Below are 20,283 nucleotides of genomic sequence, written 5' to 3'. Positions count from 1 at the left end.
CTTCCCCCCCCACCAACCCAGGAAAGGCAAGGGCATAGGCCACAGAGGTTTTCTAATTTTTCCTTTTTTTAAAAAAAAAAAAAAATTTTTTTAGTTGGGTGTTTTTTTTTTCCTTCTGTTTCTTGGTTGTTTTTGTTGCTGTTGTTTCTCTCTCTGTGTTTCCTTTTCTACACACTCCTGGATACTCAGGTTGAACTTCAAGTTTGGAAAGAAACACACTTTTCCATCAGATGACTAGAAATCACTGCACGACCACAAAAAATATGGGAAAGCAAGAAAATACCTTCCCTCTAAGGGAAAAGAATAACTCCTCTTCATCCACAGACAGTTCAACGGAAATCATGGATATGTCTGATAAAGAATTTAGAACATTCATAATGGTGAAGCGAAAACAGATGGAAGAGAAGAGAGACAATGAACTGCAGAAGAGAATGGAGAAAGGAGCTGACGAGTGCCGGGGGGTGAGGAAATTCATGCAAGATCTGAAAGAGGAATTACACACTTTACAAAAGAATCAAATGGAACTGTTAGAGATAAAGACTGTAATACAGGAAGTCAAAATACCTCTTGAAAGTATTATAAGCAGACTAGATCATACAGAAAATAGAATCTCAGATGTCAAAGAGAAAATTGCTGGCCTAGAAAGATCCACCATGAAGACTGAGAAAATTGCCCAGAAATTTGAGAATAATATACGAGAAATACTAGATACCATCACATGTCCAAACATTCGGATAATTGGCATTCCAGAAGGTGAAGAGACCCATAAGGGCACTGATAATCTATTCCATGAAATCCTGCAAGAAAACTTTCCAAACCTAGAGAGGCATTCAAAGATCCAATCCCAAGAAATACAAAGGGTCCCAAATAGAATCAACCCAAGAAGATCTTCTCCAAGACACATTATAGCCAGACTGACCAAAACCACAAAGACAAGATACTAAGATCGGCAAGAGAGAAACAGCAAGTTATCTACAAAGGATATCCCATCAGACTAACAGCAGACCTCTCATCGGAAACAATGCGAGCAAGGAAAGAATAGGAAAATATATTCAAAGTGTTAAAGGAAAAGCAATTACAACCAAGAATATTGTACCCAGCAAGATTGTCCTTCAAATGGGAAGAAAAGACAAGAACATTCTCGGATAAACAAAACCTGAAAGAATTTACCAGCACCAGACCAGATCTCCAAGAAGTTCTCAAGGGAGTGCTATGTCAGTAAAATTAAATGCAGACACACAGAAATAAGAGTTCAAAAACTAAGAAAATGGCTAACTTAATCGTAGGGACAAGGCTGGAGTTGAAATATTATATCCCAAAATTCAATTGGGAAGACTGAACCACAACAGAAGATAGATTAAGTACATGAGACTGAAATGGTGAAATAGCATTCTGTGACTTTTGACTAAAATATTGCTACTTTTCTTCTAGGCTTTGTGGTCTATTTTTAAGAGTTTTTATCCTGTCTTGAGCTGTCAATAGGTTCACGTACCTACTACTTGAACATGATACTAACTTGTTTGCAGGCTTTACATTTTAAGAAAATTACCTTACCATTTCAAAACTGCTTTTCTTGAAATTACCAGTTGAACTTGCTATTGAAAGTAGTTAGATTATTTAAGAAATTATATGATCAAAAAAATGTGGAGGGAAAAGGAATGGAAGACAACTGTAGACACCAGAGTGTGAGAAGAGGGTGGGAAAGGGTAGAGGGTCAAACATAGGGGTAAATAAATATATAAAACTAGAAATGGAAATTTATTGATAACATGCATGATTAAGCCACTATGCAGTATATTCTGGATGGATAGCCATTTTGTATGCTATGACAATGATTAGGGAGTGAATGTAAATTAATTAATTTTAAAATTTTTTTTCAAGAGAAAAAAAAATCATGAAAACTATTTTTCATGAAATTAAGAAAAAAGGTATATTTGAGGACTACAGTAAGCTATATAGTCCCAGCTGGGTGCCACTTTGTTGTTATGTTCATCCCTGTTCACTGAAGATTATGCCTAGGGTCAGACTTGTGTTCATGGATATGTATATATCAGCTGTGCTTGCTATTGGAAATATGTAGATTAAGTTCTTCAGCAAATAAATAAAATGGAGGTAAAGGCATAGAAAGCAACCATGGATACCAGAGATAGTGTGGGAGGAAGGTGGAACAGGGCAGATGCTGAGAGATAGGGGATCAAGAATGGCAAAAATAACAAAATATACAGGAAATAGGAAACGGAAAATTGTTTGTTGACGATAACACATATGTTGATGCCCTTGATTGAGCCAATATACAGTGTATTCTGGATGGGAAATCTCATTTTGTTTGCTGCGATGATGTATAGTGAATGAATGTAAATTAATAAATTTAAAGAAGAAAATTAATTAATTTTTTTAAAAAAAGAAGTCCTCGGGGCCCAAGCACCTCCTAGACCATTCTCTGCCACCCCTAGGACTCGGCCTCTTCCCACGAACTAAAAGAGTAGCTTGTGTGTATCAGTATTTCAGAGAGCAAAGTTGAAAGAAGGGATGAAGAGCAGTAAGGGGTATATGCCTCTTATTTTTTTTTAAGATTCTCGGAAGTTCTGTGTAATACTTGTTTATATCTCATGGGTTGGAACTTACTTGTTTGACTATACCTTCCTATAAGAAAGGCTGGAGAATGTTATCTTTATTTTGGGCATTCAGGCATCCCAGCCAAAAATTGGGAGATATTCTGGAAATCTCCAGAAATGTCTGCTACACAACTTCTTCAGTTTTATGTCATATTATCCCATAGGGATACTCACCAGGCTACAGCCACACAGACTTCCTTTGTTCCTCATTAAGCCAAGCTCTTAACTACCTCAAGGCCTTTGCCCTTGATATTTCATTGCCACGCATCTTTCCTCAGATCTTCACAGGACTGGTTCCCCTCATCATTCAGGACTCATCACAAATGCCATTTCCTCAGAAAGACCTTCTTTAACTACTGCATGTGAAGTATGCCCACCCCCTTCACCATTTTCACACTGCATTGCCTTTTTTTATCCTTTTGTTAGAACAACTCAGCAGGGGCCAGAAGGTGGCATGGTGGTTAAGGGACTGGACTCCCAGATGGCTGACATGATTCGAGTCCTAGACTTGGTGGCTTGAAAATCACACTGAACACGCGTGCATACATACGCAAAATCTTGAGAGGAGAATGGAAAAGAAGGGACTGTGGCATGGCCCTCCTACTGGGGAGTGATTTCTCACTTTACATCTCTCTCTTTCTGGTGTGTGCATGTGCCCTATGGCAAAACCTAAAACAAAACAATTAACAAAATAAAATTCCAGTTTATCTTTGGACAACACTGTTTCTCACATACATCAAACAGAACAAAATAAATAAACAGCCACTTTATAGACAAAAAAAAAAAAGAAAAATAAATATTTTACCTTTGGCCATTTTAACCACCTCATACAAACCAACTACTTAGAGTAAAGCTAAGTATATACAGTTACTGGAATGCTCCAAGTAAGATTGTTTTGTTGTTGTTTTTTGTAATTATTATTTAATTTTGTTTCTGTTATTATTTTTAAATTTGCTATAGGGCACATGCACTCACCAGAGAGAGACTGAGAGAAAGTAAGAAAGCAAGCCACCAGGTCCAGGACTCAAACCATGGTTGGCTATGTAGGAGTCCAGGCCTTAACTACCACACCAACTGCCAGCTATTTTTGTTTTTCTTACAAGGTCTTTTTTTCCTTAAGATTATAATAACCAGGGCCAGCAGGTGGCCTGGTGGTTAAGGGCACTGGACTCCCACATGACTGTCCCAGACCTGGCAGCTTGCTTTCTCATTTCCCCTCTCTCTTTTGCTCTGTCCCTCTCTAGTCAAAATAAAATAAAGTAAAATAATTCTTTTTTTAAAAAATTATAATGAACATGGTCACACCACAAATAAAGTTGTGGATAGGACAAAGAACACTCTGAAGGGTGGTTTGGTCATCTCAGATCATTAAAAAATGATTGACCCTAGGGGCTGGCAGGTGGTATGGTGATTAAGGACACTGGACTCCCACATGGCCAACTGTGGTTCAAATCCCAGACCTAGCAGCTTGCTTTCTCACTTTCCCTTTCTGTCTCTCTCACTGTCCCTTCCTAGTCAAATGAAAATAAAAATTAATTAATTTGGGGGACAAGCACTTGGCATAATGTTATGTTGCTGGACTCCCAAGTAGTCAACCTCAGTTCGAGTCCCAGACCTGAGGACTTAAATTCATGCTGAGTGCATGTGTGTGCGTGCCCAGGATCCCAAGAGGAGAATGGAGGAGAAGGGATTGCTGCGTGGCTATCCCCCCGGTGGGTGATTTCTCATTTTCTGTCTGTCTCTCTCTGTCTTTCTGGTGAGCGCACCCACACTATAGCAAAAACTTCTCAAAAAAAAAAAAAAAAAAAAAGCTCCCCGTTTTCCTCACTGGCATTAGCTGGGACATCTTTTCCATTTTCTGCTTCCTCTACAAATTCTTTCCTCTAAGTCCTTGGTGGTGTGATCTCAGAATTGGTGTCCATGTAGCCTCTGACATGGTAGGGACACCACTGATCTGATGCAGAGGTTTAGAAAAACAGAGTTTGACTGTAGTGATAAATATGCCAGAGCCAGGACTGAGGAACAATGCAAAAATGGCTTTTCAGATCACCCAGTGGGGACATTGCCTTATTTTTGTTATAGTATTTGTCTCTATTGAAATTATTTATCTTTTGCCTTCCTTCACTAGAATACAGTTTCCACTAGACAGGGACTTTTTCTTTTTCAGTGCTATATCCTTACTACCAAATGCAATTCTAAGCATATGGTAGGAGCTTTATGTTAGATGAAAGAATGAATATCTTACTCCAAAGCCCACGCTTTTCCCACTACCTCTGCTGTTCCTAGCATATCTAAAATAATACTCTATTCCAGAAGTTAATCTTCATCTTTAAAAAGATAGCCTATTATAGTTACTTTCTTTCAAACAATATTTTTAGAAACATCCTTTCTCAAGTAAAACAAAATCTTACACTCAGTAAGTAAAAAGAAGCAATTAAGATATAACATCATAGGCAAGTTTTTTAAATTGCTTGGTCTTGGTTTTCATCTGTAAAATGGAAGTATTGGTTAAAATTCCCTTATCTACAGATATTTACCAACCACTGTTCTACACTGGGGACATAAAAGATTAAGCAAAAAATAACTCCTGCCCTCAAAAGCAGCTCACAGATGCCTTCCAACTCTACAAAATCTGTATGATCCTGTATAATTGCTCCTTTGTATTCTCTGTGCTAGAGAAAAAGCCCACCATGTTACACTATTGAGATATTAATGAAAAGATATTAAGACACAGATAAACTCATTGATTCATTTAAAATGTGAACATTTAATTCAGTACTGCAATAATAGAATAGTATTAAAACGCAGAAGCATATTAGTGGTTAAAAAAATGTAGTCAGTCTTTAATTTCCTTTTAAGAGAACTTAATTGCCAGTTTTCTATAGCAAAACAATGCTAGGAAAATGTCTTTAGAAGACAGAAATTCTTCATGCAGTTCTAAAATGCTTAAAAGGAATTAAAGGTTTTAAAGACCCCAATATCAGAAATATACAATATTAACTACATGTCATTTGAATCTTAAAAGTCTGACCAAAAAAAAAATGTTATATATATATATATCTTTTTTTTTTTAAAGCTAACCAACAAATTGACAGCTCAGCATCTTCTAGAAACTGGCATCTCAGATCATCACAAGCACCAGCCTGTGGCTCATCTACTACCATGTTCTTTGTTCTTCTAGATCCTTCTTGGCTTCTATTAGGGCAACTCCAAAAACACTGGGGAAAAAAAGATGCAGTGATAGATGCTCCCTTTCTCCTCCAATCTCTCTCAGCATAGTAGTTAGGCAAATAAAGAATAAAGGGTATACTTCAGGATGACTAGTGACCTGGTGGTTAAGGAGGCTGGATCCCACACAGCCAAATACAAAGTTTGAGTACCAGACCCAGAGGCCTGAAAAACATGTTGGACGCATGTGCATGCCCAAACGCCCAAAAGAATGGAGAAGGAATTGTGGTGTGGCCATCCCCCTAGGGTTGCTTTCTCACACCCCATTACCCCTCTCTCTACCAAACACATGCACCCTCTAGCAAATTTTTAAAAACATGAAAAAGAAAAGGGTACAATCCATAATTTATATTCCACATGAAGCCTCACTCAATTTGAAAAATTGCCAGTTCTGTCAAATATGCCAACACTCCAATAAGGTATTTATGACATAGAATCTGTAGAAAAAAAAAAGAAAGAAAAGTAATTTTAATATTAGAATACTAATTGTAATAAAGCAGTTTGATATTTAAATGATCAATGTTAAAACATTTGTCTATTTTCTGGAATTAGTTCATTAAACTTTCCATATGCAATAAATACACTCTCATTTTTTACACTGTCTATTGTATTTCCTTCCTTTTTTTTTTTTTCCTAAGGAATTGTTTTATTCAACTTTACTTACTTATTTCAATTTGACCAGAGAGGGACAGAGTGAGAGAGAGAAAGTGAGAAAGCAAGCCGCCAGGTCCAGAACTTGAACCGTAGTTGACCATGTGGGAGTCCAGTGCCCCCAGCTATACTACCTGCCGGCCCCCCTTTTGTTTTTTTAATGGTAGCCTCCTCTCATCAAAATTACTTCCTAATCTACTGCTGCATTATGACTTCCAGTTCAAAAAAGTACTATAATAGTACAGTCCATAGATAAAAGTATGGACTTCTTAGAATCTAAGAGATAAGAATTAAAACTTTTTTTTTATTCTATGAGGGAGAGAAACAGAGATATAGAACCCCTGACATGGCCTCAATGCCATGATCCACCCTCAGCTTTTGCCAGGTAGGATTGTGGGATCCTCTTCTTCTTTTTAACATTTATTTATCTAATTTCATTTATTAGTATTATTATTTTTTTTTAATTTGATCAGAGAGAAAGGGAAAGTGAGAAAATAAACCACCAGGTTTAAGGATTGGAACCAGTCAGTCACATGGGAATCCAGCACCTTCAACCACCACGCCACCTGCCGGCCCCGGGATCCTCTTAATAAGCTATTTTTTGCATATGTCACTAAAAACTAGCTTTGTCTCAGTTTCCTTGTTTTAAAATAAAATGTGAAGGACCAGCAGACAGCATGATAGTTATGTTTCTGGACTACCATGTAGTCAGCTGTGGTTCGATTTCCAGACTGGTGGCTTAAAACTCACCCTAGGTGTGTGTGTGTGTGTGAGCCCAAACTCCCAAGAGGAAAATGGAGAAGGAATTACAGCATGGCCATCCCTCCAAGGGGGTGATTTCTTGTTTTCTCTGTCTGTCTCTGTCTCTCCAGTGAGCACACATGTCCTATAGCAAAAAATCTCTCTAATAATTAAATAAATAAATAAAATGTGAATTAAAACATAACTACAGAGTTGCTCTCAACATTAGAATTAAGGTCTATTAAACTCCTAGCACACTGACAAGACCATAAGCAATGTTCACTGAGCATATATTGTGGCTGTGTTTTATAACATACAGACATCCCCCAACTTATGATTAAAACAGTATCTTGGGGAAGCTGGGAGGTGATGGTTAAAGTGCTGGACTCCCACGTGGTCAACTGCAGTTCAAGTCCTGAACCTAGCAGCTTGCTTTCTCACTTTCCTTTTGTGTCTCCCTCTAGTCAAATTAAAACATAATAACAACATATAAAAATTAAATAAACAAGTCTTAAAAAAAAAGTCTTGGCACCTGTTGAAATAACCACTTTATTTTGTAAGACAAATAATAATGGGATTGAATATATAAAAGAAAATGAAATGAAAAATAAATTAATTTTAAAAATTAATTAAAAAAAAAAGTCTTGGGGACAGCAGGTGACATGGTGGTAAAGGTGCTAGATCCTACACGGCTGACTCCACAGTTCAAGTTCTGGACCTGACAGCCTGAAAAAACACACTGAGCACATGTGTGTGCATGTCCAAAATCCCAAGAGAAGAATGAAGAGAATACATTATAGCCATCCACCCTGGGGTATGATTTCTCACTTTTCCTCCCTCCCTGTCTCTCTCTGGCAAGCGCACGTGCCCTATAACAAGAACACAAAACAATTTAAAAACAAAATGTCTCTTACAGTAAGCCCTCCATATCCATGGGTTTCACATTCACAGGTCCAGTATCCATAAATTTAACCAACCAGGGTTTGAGAATATTTGGAAAAATAAATTGCTTACATCTGTACTGAACATGTGCAGGCCTTTTTATTGTCATTATCCCCTAAACGATACAGCATAATAACTATTTACATAGCACTGTTAGGTATTATAAGTATAATCTAGAGATGACTTAAAGTATATGGGAGGGGGCCAACAGGTGGTATGGTTGAGGTGCTGGACTCCCACAAGCCAACTATCATTCGAGTCCTGGACCTGGCAGCTTTCTTTCTCACTTTCCCTCTCTCTCTCTGGAGTACACACATGCACTACAGCAAATTATAAATAATAATAAAATAAAATAAAATAAAATAATTATTTAAAAAAGTATGAGGGAGGACTTACAGAGATTACATGTAAATATTATACCATTTAATAAGTACTTATGTATTGTCAAGCTTTTTTTTTTTTTTTAAGAAAGAGAGTTTTGCTATAGGGCACATGCACTCACCAGAGAGACACCCCCTAGAGAGGATGGCCTCACCATAATTCCTTCTCCTCCTATCTCCTCTCAGGATTTTGGGCATGCCCACATACACACCCAGCATGAGTTTTAAGCCACCAGGTCTGTGACTCAAACCACAGTTGACTACATGGGAGTCCAGCAACAAAACCATTATGCCATCTGCTGGTCCCCTTCAGGTTTTGATATCTGTGGAGGAGTATCTGCAGATACCAAGGAATGGCTTTCTTTTTTTCTCTATGGGGACAGAGAAGCCTAAGATAACAAGATAATATCTTAGATCTGTGTTTCTGGCTCTAATTTTCTTACCCAACACACAAAATCCTTGCTTACTTTCACAATTACTTCAAAATAACACATGAAACAACTTGGGAAATTTCAAAGTTGCTATAAAATAATAATTATTATTACCAAAGTCTGTAGCACATAACCTGTAATGTCCTTTCATTATAAAGCTGCAGCTAACAGGCTGAAGACTTTGGTAAATCATGTATAAAGCATAAAATAGTCTCTCTACTGTCATGAATTGGCATACATTCAAATGTGTTTCTTTGAGGTGGAAAATATAATCATCATACATTTTGAAGACCCTGTAACAATAAGGAAAATAAATAATATAATTAGGCATGTTCAAACTAACCTTTATTTTTCCATCAGTATGTGCTGAAGCTACGGGTGTTGAAACACGAACCAATCTTGTGGCTGATAAATGAATTTTGAAATGTCTATGGAAGTGTGAATAAAGACAGTCCATGAATAAGTCAACTTCCTCCTGGGTAACCTCCCCAGGTGTTTTATGGACACTGTCCCACAAAGCTTTTGCATCCTCTGGATGTATTGCATAAGAAATGTCTAGTCTTTGAGGACTACAGGGTACAGACCAAAGAAATTCTGTAGTAGCCATATAATGGTCCATTTTGCAAGCAGTCCACATAGCAGCCATCCAGGAAAGATTAAACGCATTGATCGCTAAAGGACTGAAGTAACAATCAAAGGTTTTCTGAAACCAAGTTCCAATTATGGCTGTGTTAGACTCTGCTCCATTTGCAAGGAATAACGGCAGACAGGTGAAATCTTCTGAAACAGTCTCTGGAAGACTGTCTCCAAATACACAGCAGAACCAACCAGTCCACAACGCCTTCCCTTCTCTGTTCTCAGATTGTGATTGAGATTTTGACAGAATCTACAAAGGAAAGTAAAACAAGTTCACTAGGCTCAAAAGTACATTTACTCCTAAATTAGATCTCAAAATTAATCAGTACATAAGATTTGATTCATTACTTAACAACAACAAAAAACAATCTCCCTGGTCATTATTAGAGTTTATCAAAATATTAATAAGTGATCTTTCTCCCAATGTTCTTATACAGTGAAGACAAGGTATATAGCAAGATCTTAGTGCAACCAAAATGCAAAATAAAAGATGCTAACATGTCTTAACCAAGTACAGTATCCTGAAAAAAAAAAAAAAAATCTCAACTTCAGAAGTGACTGTAAAAGGTCACTAAATGCAACAAAATGGAATTGTTCTATTGAGGAAGACTCAATATTTCTTAAGGCAGTTTTCTATCAAGTAAAATGTTCCTTTTCTTAAAAAAGAGGTTTTTGCCTTAGAGCACATGTGCTCACTTAAGAGAGACAGAGCCAGTGAGAGAGAAAGTGAGAAATCACCCCCTTAAAGGGAGTTGGGCACCAATCCCTTCTCCTTTCTCCTCCCAGGATTTTGGGCACTCACGCACATGTGCCTGGTATGATTTTCTTTCTTTTTTTTTTTTTTTTAAAGAATTATTTTATTTAACTTTATTATTATTATTTTCCAGTTTGATTAGAGAGAGAGAGAGGGAAAGTGAGAAAGCAAGCCACCAGGTCCGGGACTTGCACTATGGTCTGCCACGTAGGAATCCAGTGCCTTGAACCACCACACCACCTGCCGGCCCCATGCCTGGTATTATTTTCAAGCCGTTGGATCTGGGACTCAAACCGTAGTTAGCCAAGTAGGAGTCCAGCAATGTAACCACTACACCATCTGCTGGCCTGAATAAAATGTTCTTTAGATGTCTTTAAATATTCTTTAAATAACATCAATTAAAATGTTCTTTCTTAAGTTAGGTCTCACAGTTTCTACCTACTGGGCCTGCTTTGTTCCTTATGGGCATACAGAACAAATCAAATTTAATATTTCTTCTATAGGAAAAGCCCTTGAAATAGTTTATGGTCTCTGTCATATATACACACTCAAGTTCAACATCTCCTCTGTTTCTTCAACTATTCCTCCTATGATAAACATTAATGTTCTCTTACTATCCTGGTCATTCTTTTCTGAAATTCTTTTGCAAAGGTGTCATCATTCATAAGCGAACATAATTACTTCAAAAAAGATCTTATTACAAGACTATCATCATCTTTGACCTAGATAACACTATTAATGTAAATTCAGACTGCTGTTTTCTGATTTTCAGTTGACGGCTTTATACAAATTAACACTATATAGTCATTTTTACTGTTAATAAATTTATATTGAAGCATTAAACTTAATCCTACTACGAATTTTAATCTCTGTTAATTTTGGCCTATTGTGCCAATTCACTCAGATTATTTAGGATCTTGATCTTGAAATGACAAACATGCCTTCCAGATATTTACAAAAGTTTTGGTTAAAGTACTGATCAGACCAAGGTTAAATCATAGCCAAGTATCATATTCCTTTAGAGATGATAATTCTTTCAAAGAATTATTCATTTTATTTTTTATTATTATTATTTTTAAATTTGACCAGAGACAGAGAGAGAAAGGGAAAGTGAGAAAGTAAGCCACTAGGTCCAGGACTCAAACCACAGCCAGCCATATGTGAGTCTAGCATCTTAACCACCACACTACCAGCCGGCCCCTAGAGATGATTATTTATTTTTTAATTTTATTTATTTATTTATTTTGATAGAGGTTTTTGCTATAGGGCATGTGCGCTCACCAGACAGAGAGAGACAGAAAAGCGAAGTGACTTCCCAGGGGTGATGGTCACGCCGCAATCCCTTCTCCTCCATTCTCCTCTCAGGATCTTAGGCACGCACGCACATGCGCCCAGCATGAGTTTTAAGCCACCGGGTCCGGGACTCGAACCACAGTCGACTACGTGGGAGTCCAGCAACATAGCCATTATGCTAACTGCTGGTCCCTAGAGATGATTATTTAAACAGTTACTTTGGGGGTGAGCTGGTGGTATAGTGGATATGGCAGCTGGATCCCACATGACCACCTACATGGTTCAAATCCCAGACATGGAGACATAAAAAAAACATGCCAGGTGCATATGCGTGCATGTCCAAGATCCCAAGAGGAGAATGGAGGGGAAGGGATTGCAGTGTGGTCATCCTCCCCGGGGGTTTATTTCTTATTCCCCCTGACTCCAGTTAGCACACACACCCTATAGTAAAAACTAAAATAGTTATGTTTACCACATTTCTTCTTGCTCAAAAGATTATCAAACACCTTAAAGTCTTAGATATATAATGTTCATTACACTTCCATGACTATAGTAGGAATTCGGGGGATCATTTATAATCCCCTCAAACTTTTGCTTTACTAAGGACATACTAGTCACAAAACTCTTGAGTATTAGCTGCTTCACTTAACACTGAGTGAGTTCAGTGAAGCAGCTTAAGACACTAAGACTAAGTGTCTACCCAGTGTCCAGTTTTCCTTCCACAGCAAAGCTGGCCTCAGGGCCAGCAGATGGCATAGCAATTATGGTACTGGACTCCCACATGGCTGACCGCAGTTCAGGTCCCAGACCCAGTGGCTTGAAACTCACACCAGGCGCATATGCATGAGTTCCCAAGATCCTGGGGCGAGAATGGAGGGGAAGGGACTGGGGCATGGCCATCCCCCTGGTGGGTGATTTCTTACTTTACCTCTCACTATCTCTGTCTCTATTCCTGGTGAATACTCGCACCCTAAGGCAAAAACCTCTATGAAAGAAAAAAAAAAGTAGTCCCTTTATTGAAAGTGGCAAAGTACCCACCAAAAAAGAAACTTTTACAGTCTCACTTACAACTCAGATGTAAATAGAAGTTGTTGGGTCTCAGTGAGATTTACTTTTTCTTAGGTACCCTGTTTGTCCTTTACATCTTCCTATTTCCTACCTGTCACTTGAAAATAATAGTGAGAGCTGTAGGGGCCATCTTAGATGATAAGGTGACTTTGAGGATCAAAACCACACGTTGAAAGTAACAGAAGAAGATGGAAGAAGCTTAAATCTTTTCATCAAGCACCATACCAGCTTTCAACACTTTAGAACATCTTGAGATCCATAACATATACAAGAGTCAACAAATTTTTCTTTTCTTTTCCCAAGGTTTTTGTCATAGGGTGCATGCACTTGCCAGAAAGAAGAGAGACAAAGAGATTCAGAGAGTGGAAAAGTGAGAAATCACCCCCCAGGGTGATGGCTACACCACTATCCCTTCTCCCCTTGGGATTTTAGGCATGCACACACATTGGGTTTAGCATGATTTTCAAGCAGCGAAGTCTAAGACTTGAACCATGGTCAGCTATGTGGGAGTCCAGCACCTTAACCACTGTGCCACCTGCTGGCCCCCAGCAAACTTTTTTTTTTTTTTTGGAGAGTTTTTCGCTATAGGGCGGCGCGTGCGCTCGCCAGACAGAGAGAGACATAGAGACAGCAAGCAAGAAATTACCCCCCAGGGGGGGATGGTCACGCCGCAATCCCTTCTCCTCCATTCTCCTCTTGGGATCTTGGGCACGCACGCACACGTGCCCAGCGTGAGTTTTAAGCCACCGGGTCCGGGATGCGAACCGCGGTCGACTACATGGGAGTCCACTGACATAGCCATTACGCTAACTGCTGGTTCTCGCCCCCAGCAAACTTTTTAATAAAGGGCCAGATAGTAAATTTCTTAGGCTTTGCAGGCAATATGCTCCATCACAACTATTCAACTCTGCTATTATAGCCCCAAAGCCATAGACAATACATAAGCAAATGAACAGTGCTGTTTTCCAATAAAGCCTTATTTATAAACATTGCAAGCAGACCAAATTTGGCCTACAGCCCATAGTTCACCAACTTCATTTATACAAACAAGCAAAAACTCATGCCTTTTCAGCTTCTTGGGAATTTTATTTCCTCATCAATGATTAAGGTTAATTAATTCAGGCCAACAGGTGATATGGTGGACTCCCACATGGCTGACCACAGTTCGAGTCCTAGACCAGACCTTGCAGCTTGCTTTCTCACTTCCCCTCTTTCTCTTTCTCTCTCTGGTGAGCACACATGCTCTATAGCAAAATATAAAATAATAATAATTGTTTAAATAAGATTAACTCAGAAGAAATAAAAGTATCAAGCATGAATAATAAATAAAAAACTTGGTTATGAATCAAAAGATAATTCTTTTACTTTCAAACACCACTGACAGAAAGGAAATGCACATGGGTCGGCAGGTGGCATGGTGGTTAAGGTGGCTGTACTCCCACGTGGCTGACCATGATTCTAGTCACAGACTACCAGCTTGCTTTCTCACTTTCCTTCTTTCTCTCTTTCTCTCTCTGGCCAACTTTTAAAAAATAAAATAATGACAATGAATAAAATTAAATAATTCTTTGTTTTTAAAAAAGGGAAATGCTCAGCATTACATTTCTGAGAGTAATTGTCATGATGATGTATCACAATGTATAATACTTTTTTATTACTAAAATTCTACTTCTAAGAACTTAATGCTAGTAGAAACCACAGAATTATAAATATTTATAAAAATGTAGAATTCCTCATAATCCGAGTAATGATCTATAACACTGATTAGTAAAACTGTCGTAATATAGGTACCAGCAGGTGGCAGAGTGATTAAAACATTGAACTCCCACATGGCCAACTGCAGTTTGAGTCCCAGACCTAATAGCTTGAAACACACCAGGCATAAGTGCAGGTATGTCTGTGCGTGCCCAAAACTCCAAGAGGAAAATGGAGAGGGACTTGCAATGTGGCCATCCCCCCGGGAGTGATTTCTAACTTTCTCTCTGTCTCTCTGGTGAGCGCACATGCCCTATAGCAAAAATCTCTCTTTTAAAAAAAACTGTCAGGGGACCAGCAGTTGTTATAATGGCTATGTCACTGGACTCCCATGTAGTCAACCATGGTTCACGTTCCAGATCCAATGGCTTAAACTCACGCCAGGCGCGTGTGCATGGGTGCTCAAGATCGCAAGAAGAGAATGAAGGAGAAAGGATTGCAGCATGGCCACTGCCACACACACCCCCACACACACACCACCAGGAGGTGACTTCTCACTTTCTGTCTCTTTGTCTCTCTTTGTCTTTCTGGCGAGTGCACACGCCCTATGGCACAAACCTCTCAAAAAAGTAAAAAACTGTCGGAACCAGCAGATGCCATAATGGTTATGTCACTGGACTCCTACATAGTCGAACAGGGTTCAAGTCCTGGACCTGGCAGCTTAAACTCATGCCAGGCACGTGTGTGTGTGGGGTGTGTGTGCCCAAAATCCCAAAAGGAGACTGGAAAAGGGACTGCAGCATGGCCATCCACTCTGAGGACTGATTTCTTGCTTTCTATCTCTCTGGCAAACACACATGTCCTATAGCAAAATAATACACATGTCCTATAACAAAATACTCTCTTAAAAAAAAAAATCATGATACAAAAGTAGGGGCAGTATGATCTCAAATTTAAGGTTATACAGATAAAAATAACCAAATACCAAAATGTTTAAACACAAGTTAAATGTATATAAACAGATACATATCAAAATGTTAGACTTTGATTTTTTTTTTTTTTTTGAAGAGGTTTTCGCTATAGGGTGCGTGCGCTCGCCAGAGAGAAACAGAGAGACAGAAAGCGAGAAATCACCCCCCAGGGGGGATGGTCACGCCGCAATCCCTTCTCCCTCTCGGGATCTTGGGCACGCACACACACACGCCCGGCATGAGTTTTAAGCTACCGGGTCCAGGACACAAACTGCAGTCGAGTACATGGGAGTCCAGTGACATAGCCATTATGCTAACTGCTGGTCCCTAAACATTGATTTTTAACTTTCTTTGTAGCTTTATTTTTTTTAAGTTCTATAATAAACATGACTTTGTACATTCACACACAATTTCCTACATACACATGAAAAAAATGTTTAAGTCGCCATATCTAATCATTATAATGATTAAAATACAATTTCCGAACCAAGATAATGCAGATTCTTTTCTCTTAGCAAGCAAATGTTCCTTATATACTATACCTGAACAAGAAATGCTTCAGGGTCCCTTTCTGTTCCTTTCATTCCTAGGAGAGTAGAAAAAATCACTTTGATGTTGCAGTCTTCTCCCACTTCCACAGCAAGTCCTTTTTGTTTTTCAGCGGCAATAAATGCACTCAAAAGTCGAGAATACTCTTTGAGATTAGTATAAGAGAATTTATATAGGGGAGTTAAACTATATAAAGTCCACTGTTTATGTAGAAGGAATGCAACTTTTTGAGGATCAACATCTTCCTAAAAAAAAAAAATCAAGAAAAAGTTTAAGAAATGGAAATCATTAGTAAGAATTTAATCATACTATTTTAAGCATTTAATACGTATCTATTATAAGTATTCCTTAATCAAAATGCTTGGGACCAGAAGTGTTTCAGATTTTAGAGTCTGAAATATCTGTGCACGTATGAGATAACTTGGAAATAGGACCCAAGTCTAAAACCAAAGTTCATTTATATTTTATATATACCTTACACAGTGTGAAGGTAATTTTATTTATTTTTAGTAAGTATGTACATGGAACAAAGTTTGTGTACACTGAACTATCAGAAGGCAAAGGTAGGACCAGCAGATAGAGTAATAGTTACATAGCTGGACTCCCATACATTGCTGGACTCCCGTGTAGTAGACTGCAGTTTGACCAGGCAGCTTAAACTCACACTGGGCATATGTGTATGCAAGCCCAAAATCCCAAAAGGAGAATGGAGGAGAAAGGATTGCAACAAGGCCATCCTCTCATGGGGTAATTTCCCCCTTTTATCACACTGTCTCTCTGTCTCTCTGTCACCTGCACACCCCTTGTAGCAAAAATCTCTCTTAAAAAAAAAAAAAAAAAAACAAATCAAGTCAATTGGAAGAAGAGTTCAAAATTTCACCCTTATTATATTTGAAACTTCATATTTTCTATGTTTCTCATAAAGCAGAAATATGTTCTATACACATAGAAATATTTGAAATAATATGGACTGCACTTTATAAAATAAGCCTATAACTTGAACTTGAAAAACATTTACTACTTCAATCTGTGAAGATTAATATAAAAATTACTGTGGGCTCCCCATGTGGGTATATAACTTACATAATATCAGCATTAAAAACCAAACTCACCAAAAAGAATATTTTATATTTCTGAATGCACTAAAATAAGAAATCATTTCAGAAATATTATTTCTATATTTTTTTAGTTAATTGAAAGAAAATGTATCATTGGAAGTTGCATTTAAAAAGAAATATTAGGGGCCAGCAGTTAGCGTAATGGCTATGTCACTGGGCTCCCACGTAGCCGACCACAGTTCAAGTCCCGGACCCAGTGGCTTAAACTCACGCCGGGCGCGTGTGCGAGCCTGCCCAAGATCCCGAGAGAAGAATGGAGGAGAAGAGATTGCGGCATGGCCATCCCCCCTGGGCAGTGATTTCTCGCTTTCTGTCTCTCTGTCTCTCTCTGTCTGTCTGGCAAGCGCATGCACCTTGTAGCAAAAACATCTCCAAAAAAAAAAGAAAAAGAAAAAAAAATTAACAAATGGAAATAAATAATTATTTTTAAAAAAAGAAAAAGAAAGAAAGAATTCAAGTTAAAGAAGGCTAAAACATAAAGGAGATGGTACTTATAGTATGAAATTAGTTTTTTAATTATTCTTATTTTGTCAGCTGAAGAGTTAAGAAGAAACTAAAAATACTAAAAACAATAACGAAAACTAAAATGTGGGACCAGCAGATGGCATAATGGTTATGTTGCTAGATTGCCACGTAGTCAACCGCAGTTTGAGTCCTAGACCGAGAGGCGTAAAACTCACACTGGGTACACGTGGGTGCATGCCCAAAATCCCAAGAGGACAATGGAGAAGGGATTGCGGCATGTCTATTGCCCCTGTGGAGAAAGGATGATTTCTTGCTTTCTGTCCCTCTGTCTCTTCAGCGAGTGCATGCACCCTATAGCAAAATTCTTTCAGAAAAAGGAAAAAAAAAACATAAAATGATATTATCAATTATTGGCTAACATGTAGGAACACAGAAAACATACCTCCAACTGTGAACACTGAGGAATTTTCCTTCGAGGTGGAGTCGAGACAAATGAAGTCTGCTTTTTGACTGATTCCAATCGTCTCTGCAGAGGGGTAACACCTATAAAGTAATTTTTAAGCCTTGAAGAAGCACTGTGTTCAGGAGTCGATTCTGGTGTAACGTAGGGATCCATGATCTACATAAAAAAGAATAAAGCCAGAATTCTGAACACTAAAATGTTAACTCACAGTTTCACTGATTCATCTCCTCACTATAAAGGAATTCTTCCTCTTTCCTTTCCAAATTTTGACTTTTCAAGCAAATCTTGTATTTTTCGCTGGCTACAGTCTACTTTTTTTTTAGGAGGTTTTTGCTTTAGGACGCATGTGTCCACCACAGGGGAAGGAGAGGATATTGCGAGAGAGACAGAGACAGTGAGAAGGAAAGTGAGAAATCACCTGGGAGGGAGTATGCCACAATCACTTCTCCTCCATTCTCCTCCAGTGATTTTGGGCCTGCACGCACACACGCCCTATTAAATAGTTACCCTTTAAAAATATTTTTCACTGGGGCCAGGAGGTGGCATGATGGTTAAGGTGCTGGACTTCCACATGGACGACTGCACTGAGTTCCAGACCTAGTGGCTTGCTTTCTCCCTTTCCCCCTCTCTCTCTGGTGAGCACACATGCCCTATAGCAAACTTTTAAAAATAATAGTAATAAATAAAAATAATTTTTAAAATTTCACAAATGGGGAACCAGCAGTTAGCGTAATGGCTATGTCGCTGGACTCCCACGTAGTCGACCGCGGTTCGTGTCCCGGACCCGGTGGCTTAAAACTCACACCGGGCGCGTGTGCGTGCGTGCCCAAGATCCCGAGAGGAGAATGGAGGAGAAGGGATTGCGGCGTGACCATCCCCCCTGGGGGGTGATTTCTCGCTTTCTGTCTCTATGTCTCTGTCTGTCTGGCGAGCGTACACGGCCTATAGCGAAAATCTCTCCCCCCCCAAAAAAAAAAAATGAAAATTTTTATTATTAAAATAAACAGTAATTTAAAGTTCAGTATGTCAAACTAGGACACTCTATATCTCACACAAAACTTAAGTTAACATACAATCCTCAAAACTCAGAAAATACCCAGAACAAGATGATATACCACACAATTTAAGTAGCAACTACTCTAAAACATTCTAGTTTTTTTTTTTGAGGTTTTTGCTATAGGGCGTGTGCGCTCGCCAGAAAGACAGAGAGAGACAGAAAGTGAGAAATCACCCCCCCAAGGAGGATGGCCACGTCGCAATCCCTTCTCCTCTATTCTCCTCTATTCTCCTCTCGGGATCTTGGGCACGCACGCACACGCGCCCAGCATGAGTTTAAGCTGCTGGTTCCGGAACTCAAACTGCAGTTGACTACATGGGAGTCCAGCAATATAGCCATTAGGCTAACTGCTGGTCCCTAAAACATTCTAGCTTTAAATGCATATGGAACTATCCATTTGACAGGGAATAGGGAATGTTAGTCAGTCCCATTTATATAGAATATTTCTTTCTGTTTATTTACTTATTTGCCAGAAGGCATGTGCATTCACCAGAGACAGACAGTGTCACAAAGAGAAGAGAAAGTGCCTCCACCCCTTATCCTTATCCTTCATTCTTCCATCCTGTTGGGATTTGGGGCAGGCATGTACATGCTCCTAGGCTGTTTCTCAAGCCACCGGGTCCTGGACTCGTACTGTGTGGTTGGCTGTGTGAGATATGACTCCCTTAAACACTAGTCCCAGGGCCAGCCCCAATCCTCTATCATCTCTAAGCTCTCCTACACAGGATTCTTTTCTTGTACCAATCAAGCATATTCTAGTATTTCTAACACTAAAAATATTTTTTATTTAAATCGAATTCATCACATTGCTTTCTGAGACCAATCTCCTGGAAATGTAATATACACTTACTGCCTATACTTATTAATAAATATTTTAGGGGTCAGCAGGTGGAAGAGTGGTTAGGATGCTGGACTCCCACATGGCTAATAGCAGTTTAAATCCTGGACCCAGCAGCTTGTAGACCATGCCAGGTGAGTGTGCATGCCTGTCCAAAATCCCAAGAGGAGAATGGAGAAAAAGGGATTGCAGCCTGACCATTCCTCCCCGCTTGGGGGTTATTTATTTATCAATTTCCCTCTCTCTGTCTCTTTCTGGCGAGTGCACGCACTCTTGAACAAAACTCTAAGAAAAATAAATTAAATATATGTTTTACTAGAAATCTTCAGCTGTCTCTCTTCTATATCTATTATTATAAACTGTACTTTTTTTTTTTTTTTTTTGTATC

At 38.8% G+C, this 20,283-nt stretch overlaps 1 protein-coding gene across 2 annotated transcripts in view; it reads right to left on the bottom strand.

The window, feature by feature from the left end:
* Nucleotides 1–5,352: 5,352 nt before the first annotated feature.
* CENPL (centromere protein L) overlaps nt 5,353–20,283 on the bottom strand; it is a 21,674-nt gene continuing 6,743 nt past the window's right edge. For both annotated transcript variants that reach the window (XM_006153345.3, XM_006153346.3), the window contains exons 2-5: nt 17,980–18,156; nt 15,948–16,199; nt 9,332–9,874; nt 5,353–6,280 (exon numbers count right to left, since the gene is read on the bottom strand). In XM_006153345.3, the coding sequence (XP_006153407.1) occupies nt 6,209–6,280; nt 9,332–9,874; nt 15,948–16,199; nt 17,980–18,153 (1,041 nt within the window). In that variant the 5' untranslated portion in view covers nt 18,154–18,156 and the 3' untranslated portion in view covers nt 5,353–6,208. The remainder of the gene's footprint in view (nt 6,281–9,331; nt 9,875–15,947; nt 16,200–17,979; nt 18,157–20,283) is intronic.

The sequence above is a fragment of the Tupaia chinensis genome, unplaced genomic scaffold, assembly GCF_000334495.1.
Source record: "Tupaia chinensis unplaced genomic scaffold, TupChi_1.0 Scaffold000369_1, whole genome shotgun sequence".
Lineage (NCBI taxonomy): Eukaryota > Metazoa > Chordata > Mammalia > Scandentia > Tupaiidae > Tupaia > Tupaia belangeri.
Note: the sequence above shows the minus strand (reverse complement) of the source record. Positions and strands in the feature narration are given on the sequence as shown.